This window comes from Mustelus asterias, chromosome 9 (genome assembly GCF_964213995.1).
Source record: "Mustelus asterias chromosome 9, sMusAst1.hap1.1, whole genome shotgun sequence".
NCBI classification, from domain to species: domain Eukaryota; kingdom Metazoa; phylum Chordata; class Chondrichthyes; order Carcharhiniformes; family Triakidae; genus Mustelus; species Mustelus asterias.
In genome coordinates this window covers 7,130,628-7,139,763 of record NC_135809.1, presented here as the reverse complement: position 1 = coordinate 7,139,763, position 9,136 = coordinate 7,130,628, and the positions used below count along the sequence as shown (strand labels likewise).

Here is a 9,136-nt window from a genome sequence, read left to right as displayed (position 1 = left end):
GTGTTCACATTGCAGCCTGTGGTGGAGTAGTGAATGGTAGACCACAATTTGAGGATTTCTATATTAATCTGCCGAGACAGTAAATCTTGAAGTTGGGATTCCAGAGAGATGAGATGGCGAATCCTAATAGATCGGCGTCAAGAACTCCCACCAACTCCAAACCTTTTTGTCTTTGGTAACAGAGAAAAGCAGAGATGGAGGTTATTAGTTGAGAAATTAATAGTGCTTCCTGCATTAAAGCAGTGACTGCACTTCTGAAAAATTGCGTCTCTGGTTCTAAAGCAGCAGCTGGTTTGTACACAGCAAGATCCCACAATCAGCAGTGAAAATGACCATGTAATCTGTTTTCAAGTGCTGTTGGTTGAGGGTTAAATGGCCGGGAGAGTTCCCCTGCTCTTTGAAACTGTGCTGTGGGATTTTATTCATTCACTCGTGGTACAAGGGTGTCGCCGGCTGGCCAATGAGAGTCAGCCACATTTCTGTGGCTCTGGAGTCACATGTAGGCCAGACCAGGTACGGACGGCAGATTTCCTTCCCTAAAGGGACATTAGTGAACCAGATGGGTTTTTCCAACAATCGACAATGGTCATCAGTGGATTCTTAATTCCAAATATTTTTTATTGAATTCAAATTCCACCATCTGCCGTAGCGGGATTCGAACCCGGGTCCCCACATTAGCTGAGTTTCTGGATTAATAGTCGAGTGATAATAACATTGGGTCATCGCCCTGCCCCACCCCCACCAGTGAGGGCTGAGGCCGCATCCGAAATTCAGAAAAACATCAACACAAACGCGTTAAACTTCTATCTTTGAAAGGCTTCACATCGAGTCCAAAGCTGAAGCTGCTGTTGGACTTTCACAGGGAGAGGAAGGTCGTACGTCGACCGCGACCAACAGCAGTGGAATAGGCAGGAGTGAGGCCAGGCCAGGAATTCCCAATACTCGGATTTTCCACATCAGTGACACTCAGGTGGATTTCCCGATGATTAACACTGGGACACCTGGCCTGTTGGTTATTTGCAGTGGGCTCCAGCTGAGGGTGTAGGCTGGATTATGATCTGGAAACCCACCCACCCAAAGCTTTGTTTCCACATTGTAAAATACTGTGTTTTAAACATTTGTTTTAAGGGACTTTGAAATGGGGATTCGGACAAATACATGAAAAGGAGGGGAATAGAGGGATATGGTCCCTGGAAGGGTAGGGGGTTTCAGTTCAGACGGGCAGCATTGTTGGTGCAGGCTTGGAGGGACGAAGGGGAATGAAGAGCTTGTCGTATGAGAAACGGTTGGGTCTGTTTTCATTGGAGTTTAGAAGGATGAGGGGGGATCTTATTGAAACTTACAGGATACTGCGAGGCCTGGATAGAGTGGACGTGGAGAGGATGTTTCCACTAGTAGGAAAAACTAGAACCAGAGGGCATAACAGCAGACTAAAGGGATGATCCTTTAAAACAAAGATGAGGAGGAATTTCTTCAGCCAGAGAGTGGTGAATCTGTGGAACTCTTTGCCGCAGAAGGCTGTGGAGACCAGGTCATTGAGTGTCTTTAAGACAGAGATAGATAGGTTCTTGATTAATAAGGGGATCAGGGGTTATAGGGAAAAGGCAGGAGAATGGGGATGAGAAAAATATCAGCCATGATTGAATGGCAGAGCAGACTCGATGGGCCGAGTGGCCTCATTCTGCTCCTATGTCTTATGGGCCTGTTCCTGTGCTGTAATTTTCTTTGTTGTTCTTTGTTCTAATTCAAACCAACCCTGGGAGTGAGGGGGTGGCAGGGGCACCTCAAGACCACCCACCCTGAAATGACAAGCTATGGCACAGTGCGTTGGGGGAGGGCTACCCAGGCTGGTTTAATGGGGGTGCTGCCAACATTTACTATTCTCATGCACATGCATGGAAATCCCTTAACCTGAGTGAACAACCTGGTACATGGAGATACATGGCCCCTCAATCCTCTTCCATTGGAGAAGATCATGGCTGATTTGACTGTGGCCTCAATTACAGCTTGCTGTCTGCCCCTCTCTCTCTCCCTCCTCCATATAACCCTTGACCTTAAATCTGTCCATTTTAGCCGTGAGTGTATAAGTGAAGCAGCAGCAACTTTTCAAATTGCTTTGACAGCATCTTCCAAACCCATAACCACTGCCCATCTAGAAGAACAAGGGCAGCCCACCACCACCTTCAAGCGTCCCTCCAAGTCACATGCCATCCTGAATTGGAATTATCCCAACTGTCCCTTCACTGTCACTAGGTTAAAATCCTGGAACTCTCTTGCAAACAGCACAGTGGATGTACCTACACCTCAGGGACGGCAGCGTTTCAAGAAAACAGCTCAATGCCACCTTCTCAAGGGGCAATTAGGAATGGGCAACAAATGTTGGCCTAGCCAGCGACACCCACATTCCATGAACAAATAATAAATAGCACTAAGTTACCTTTGCCATCATCCTGAGATGTTTCAGAGGAGGATTATCAAGCAAGTGTACATAGTATCTCGAGAAACGATACTTGGCCCAACTGCTCCAAGTGAGGCTCCTCCCATAACCACATTCACCTCATCACATCAACATAGTCTGCCATTCCTTTCTCCTTTGTGTTTGTCTTTGGAAAGGAACAATGTGTAATGTTATCCAGTTATACGGATGGCAGGTGTTGGATTTGCTCTTTGGACAGACCACTGCTACTGGATTCCAATGAAAGGGCCACAAGTGGTGAAGTTCATAGAATCCCTACAGTGCAGAAGGTGGCCATTCAGCCCATCGAGTCTGCACTGACCACATCCCACCCAGGGCCTATCCCCATAACCCCATGCATTTACCCTAGCTAGTCCCGTTGACACTAAGGGGCAATTTAGCCAATCCACCTAACCCGCACATCTTCGAACTGTGGGAGGAAACCGGAGCACCCGGAGGAAACCCACGCAGACACGGGGGAAGAATATGCAAACTCCACTCAGACAGTGACCCGAGGCTGAAGTTCTACCCCTCAGCTGGGTGTTGCTTTGTGAATTGCTACCAGCCAGCTCCTCTAAGACAGTTTATTGTGGTTAAATTAAGGGGATCTTGTGTAGTTTCATGGCGAACACCATTACTTGGAAGTTCCCCTCCAAGTCACACACCTGAATTAGAAATATATCGGCCGTTCCTTCACTGTCGCTGGGTCAAAATCCTGGAACTCCCTTCCTAGCAGCACTGTGGGTGTACCTACACCGCAGGGACTGCAGCGGTTCAAGAAGACAACACTACCAACAAATAAAAATGAAAAGATCACCTGTTGTTTCATTGGCCAATAAATAAATTTATAGCATTTTTAAAAAAGACATAATTCTTTAACAAAATAAATTAAATGACATGACTCGAATAACGCAGAACAAACATGAATGAGAAAGATTACCACCCAACCTTTGGGCAAGTTTTTCCACTGCAGACACATGCTGTGGTCACTTGGTTAAAACACACACACAAACACGATACTGTCATTCTCAACTCAACACAGCAACACTAACCACAATCTCTTGCTTCTTTTTAATGCCAGATTCTATCAAGCAACACTTGCAACTTCACTGCGTTCGTTTACAGAAATGTGATAATTAAAAACAAATTAAATTCTATTTTTGTAACCTGCAGTTCATCAGTAACCAAATAATTTACATTCACAAAGTGCATTATACATGAGAGGATTCCTTCGGCAAAAACAAAACTCAAGGTAAACATTCTGTCCTTTAATATTCGAAAGAAAGCTAGCATTGGGAGATTGAAGATTATTTGAACCTAATCTGAATCGAAAGCATCAAAAAATAAGCAAGACGGACGAGTGTGTGACCAGTTCTCCCCCAGGGGATGATGAATGGAAATTCGTGGAATTTAATTTCTAATGATGCACAGGACACTGAGTCTTCTATTTCTAATCTTGACAGATGTTGATTCTTTCGGCAAAAATAATTTCAGCAATTCTCACAAGCGGGCGGGAAACAGCCATTAATATCTGACTACATGTTAGGTTTATCCTGGCATTCATTCTGTGAACTCTCCCTGCTAGAAACGGCCAGCCTCTTAAAACAAATAACAGCTTCACTCGAAAGTGACAGTCTTGATTTTCGGTCGCTGGGACACATTGTCCCGGTGGTGGTATCCAGTGCTGGGTTAATGGAGAGTGCCACTTTGCAATCAAATGGTAGAAAAGGACTCGAGCAGCTTAATCTCGACTTGCAGGAAGGTTGTTGGCTGCAGGATTTCATTATCTTTAATATTTGTAATTCTAGAATCACTTCAAGTGTGACGTCTGGCTCCACGATGTGACTGTTCCAGTGGAGAACACTTAACGCATTTTGTAATCGTGGGACAGAGACGCTTCGCACAGCTGGCCTCTGAAATCCAGCTGCAGGGTGAAATCCAGATCACGCTGCCAAAAAAAAAACAAATTAAGATTCTTTATCTCATCCAATGAAACAACGGTAGTTATTACAGAATCTCAAATTGAGTTTTATCCCTCCAATTGAAGCTAAGCGACAAGTCTGCAGCTTGTGGGGCAAGTTAGGTAGTCGGCAGTTGGGAAGGCAAATGCAATGTTAGCATTCATGTCGAGAGGGCTAGTATACAAGAGCAGGGATGGACTTCTGAGGCTGTATAAGGCTCTGGTCAGACCCCATTTGGAGTATTGTGAGCAGTTGTGGGCCCCATATCTAAGGAAGGATGTGCTGGGCCTTGGAAAGGATCCAGAGGAGGTTCACAAGAATGATCCCTGGAATGAAGAGCATGTCGTATGAAGAACGGTTGAGGACTCTGGGTCTGTACTCGCGAGAGTTGAGAAGGATGAGGGGGGATCTTATTAAAACTTACAGGATACTGCAGGGCCTGGATAGAGTGGACACGGAGAGGATTTTTCCACTAGTAGGAAAAACTAGAACCAGAGGCACAACCTCAGGCTAAAGGGGCGATCCTTTAAAACGGAGATGAGGAGGAATTTCTTCAGCCAGAGAGTGGTGAACCTGTGGAACTCTTTGCCGCAGAAGGCTGTGAAGGGCAGGTGATTGAGTGTCTTTAAGACAGAGACAGATAGGTTCTTGATTAATCAGGGGATCAGGGGTTTTGGGGAAAAGGCAGGAGAATGGGGATGAGAAAAATATCAGCCATGATTGAATGGCGGAGCAGACTCGATGGGCCGAGTGGCCTAATTCTGCTCCTATGTCTTATGGTCAACTCGGTTGGCCAGATATGGTGTAGATTAACAGAGACAATGTTGGTTCAAGCCCCCATACCGGCATTGGTAGTTCACAGAGGCTTGTCTTGTGCTTGATGTAGAGAGTGGCAGCGGGCAGGAAAAGCCGTGAAGGTATAAATGCAATGGGATGAGCGCGTCTTTAGTGCTGGATATTGTCTATGCAGACTCGATGGGCTGAAGGGCCTTTCCTGCACTGTATGACTCTATAAAGCTACCGGTCCCAGCGATGGCCTTCTCTGCCGAATTGTCCGGGAGATTGGAAAAAAATATTGGAAGGAGACAGATCCCACGACATCCCAGTGGTGAGCGAGACCACCCCACCAGCAACTTAGTTCTTTAAAGATCGGCATGCCATTTTGAAAGGTTGCCCCGATTCACAACAGTAAAAATAGAACCCCTCTCCTCCACCCTCCATCACCCACTGCCCCTCACCCTACCCCCACCCCCTGCCACTGCCCAGGTATGAACCTCTTCGCCCCCCCCCCCATCCCAGACTGATGCAGCCCCCCTGACTGATGAACCCACCCTGTCACTCCTCTCCTGATATGTTTACCCACCATTTCTGGTATCATTCTGTTCTACACCCTCTCCCCATGCTGCTATAGCTTTTTAAAAAATAATATGGTGACCAGAATTGGACACAGAGGCCGGGACTTTACCGGAACGCCCACCCCGATTCCGGGGGCGGATGAGGCCCGGAGAACGGCATTCTCCATTGGCCTCGGGTGGGATCGTACGAACCTCGGGCAGACGTGTCGGTAAAATTCCACCGAGTATTGCAGACACGGTGGCACAGTGGTTAGCACGGCTGCCTCACAGCACCAGGGACCTGGGTTCAATTCCTGGCTTGGGTCACTGTGTGTGTGGAGTTTGCACGTTCTCCCCGTGTCTGCGTGAGTTTCCTCTGGTTTCCTCCCACATTAGAACATAGAACAGTACAGAACAGGCCCACGATGTTGCGCCGAGCTTTATCTGAAAGACATTCTGAAAGACTGGTTAGGGTGCATTGACCCGAACAGGCACTGGAGTGTGGCAACTAGGGAAATTTCACAGTAACTTCATTGCAGTGTTAACGTAAGCCTACTTGTGACTAATAAATAAACTTGTACTTTTGTGTGGACTGACACTATTTTTTTTTATTAACTGCCATCCAAATCTCCAGTGTACATCTCGCTCTTGCTTCTGATTATCTGATTAAAAAAACAAAGTGAGAACATGAAAAAAATAAAGAGACCTGGGGCATTAACTCTCGTGTTTATCTCTGATAACATTGCTCTGACAGTTTGCACTCTCCACAGGCAGTTGCTGTCTGTCCCTGGCACCCTGACCTTGATCTCGGGGGGGGGGTCATCGCTCTCCCAAATCATTTCCAATCTAATTGCTCCCTCAGTCTTTGCCAAAATCTCTTCCGTTTCTTCACAACCTTGCCGTTAGTTTTCTCACGGGCTTTGATGTCCAAGGCAGTTACCATCCCTCACAAAAGCTTCCCTCACTTAAGCTTTCTTTCCAATCGCTGCTTCCCTCCTTCCCAGATTCCGGAGAGATCCATTTTTTTGTCATAATTCAGTCCAGAAAGATTAAAATCTCAGTAAATCCAGCGAGGATGGCAAGGCACTCAACTCTCAGAGTCAGGATTGGTCTCCTTATCTGAGGAAGGATATTCTTGCTCTATATAAGTAAAGTTTATTTATTAGTCACAAGTAAGGCTTACATCAACGCTGCAATGAAGTTACTGTGAAATTCCCCTAGACGCCACACTCTGGCACCTGTTCGGGTCAATGCACCCTAACCAGCACGTCTTTCAGAATGTGGGAGGAAACTGGAGCACCCGGAGGAAACCCACGTGGACACGGGGAGAAAATGAGAAGAGAATGAGAATAGCATCATGCTGAGACTTAGAATCCCTACAGTGCAGAAGGAGGCCATTGGGCCCATCAAGACTGCACCGACCACAATCCCACCCAGGCCCTATTGCCATAACCGCACATATTTAACCTGCTAATCCCCCTGACACTAAGGGGCAATTTAGCACGGCCAATCAACCTAACCCGCACATCTTTAGAGTGTGGGAGGAAACCGGAGAACCCGGAGGAAACCCACACGGACACGGGGAGAACCTGCAAACTCCACACAGACAGTGACCTGAGGCTGGAATCGAACCCGGGTCCCTGGCGCTGAGAGACAGCAGTGCTAACCACTGTGCCATCCTTAACCTGGCGAATCTGGCGCATAAAACTAATCTCGGTAATGGTGACCATGAAACTATCATCAGCTTTGCCAAAGGGTCATCTGGACTCGAAACGTCGGCCCTTTTCTCTCCTTACAGATGCTGCCAGACCCGCTGAGATTTTCCAGCGTTTTCCCTTTGGTGAATGAAACCATCAGCGATTGTTGTAAAAGCCCATCTGGAAATCTGCCATCTTTCCCCGGTCTGGCCTACATGTGATTCCAGACCCACAGCAATGGGGTTGACTAATGGCCGAGCAGGACACTCAGCTCAAGGGCAATTAGAGATGGGCAATAAAGGGTGGCCTTGCCAGTGATGCCCACATCCTCTGAAAGAATAAAATTGTCAATATTTAATTGAAGTTTCTCCTATTTCTATTTGAGGCTGGGTGTGAAAATGCTGGATAAATTCGGCAGGTTTGGCAGCGTCTGTGGAGAAAGAAACAGCGTTAACGGGAGAGAATCAAATCACCGCCAGGGTATTGAATCCGATGATTAAAATGAATGGGGCAGCAGGCTCGAATGGCCGAGTAGCCGACTCCTGCTTCTATGTGTCTCTGCCCTCCCCTTAGTATTTTTCTTGGTGGCGGAATCCTGTGTTCCCGCCGCTGTCAATGGGGATTCCCATTGGAGACACCTCCTCGCCACCGGGCAACCCACGCCGGGACCAGAGAATCCCACCAGCGTGAGCGGCTGGAGAATTCCAGCCAACGTTTCAGATCGGAATGATCCTTCTCCAGGCAAGGTGTGAAATGAACAGAATTATACAGAATTATAGCGGGGAGGAGATAGAGACCAGGGATAGGTCAGGGAAAAAAAGACAAACTTGTCCTGGAAATAAGACAAGGAGCAGATAAACTGCATGCCTGGCAGTATTTCTGTGGAGAGAAACAGAGTTAACCAAGCGTGTTTCTCCCTGCAACCAGCTAAAGAAATATTAATGAAGGATAACAGAGATGGGATTTGGTCATTGATGTTTGTGGAACAGACAATCATTTTCAGTTATCTAATAATGTCTGTGATACCCTCCACACGACCAGAAGGATGTGGAGGCTTTGGAGAGAGTACGGAAAAGGTTTACCAGGATGTTGCCTGGTATGGAGGGTCTTAGCTATGAGGAGAGATTGAATAAACTGGGATTGTTCTCCCTGGAAAGACGGAGGCTGAGGGGCGACCTGATAGAAGTTTATAAAGTTATGAGGGGTGTGGATAGGGTGAGCAGTTGGAAGCTTTTTCCCAGGGCAGAAATGACAATTACAAAGGGGGCACAAGTTCAAGGTAAGGGGGGAAGGTTCAGTGGAGATGTGCGGAGGAAGGTTTTTACAGAGGGTGGTAAGGACTGGAATGCACTGCCCAGTGAGGTGGTTGAGGCAGATACGTTAGCCACATTTAAGACTTATCTGGATTGACACATGAACAGATGGGGAATAGAGGGATATAAGCGGTTGGTCTAGACAGGACAACGTGATTGGCGGAGGCTTGGAGGGCCTTTGTATACACAACAAGTTCCGGAATTTCCCCTTCGAATATCGATCTGTTTAATTTGAGGAAAGGTTGTGAATGGCAAGAGGTGTTTCAGAAATTTGTTGTTACTTTGTCTCCAAATTTTCCTGTCTTCGTGACGGGAATGTCAAAGCTGCTGGCACCAAGTAACCCAAACAGTTGGGAGCTACAACAACTGCCTTTAT

The 9,136-nt window shown here is 46.9% G+C and overlaps 1 protein-coding gene across 1 annotated transcript in view; it reads right to left on the bottom strand.

Moving 5' to 3' along the window:
* Positions 1–3,284: 3,284 nt before the first annotated feature.
* The window catches only part of LOC144498460 (protein arginine N-methyltransferase 8), a 42,285-nt gene continuing 36,433 nt past the window's right edge, over positions 3,285–9,136 (bottom strand). The window contains exon 8 of the mRNA XM_078219605.1: positions 3,285–4,403. Coding sequence (XP_078075731.1) covers positions 4,320–4,403 — 84 coding nt within the window. The 3' untranslated portion in view covers positions 3,285–4,319. The remainder of the gene's footprint in view (positions 4,404–9,136) is intronic.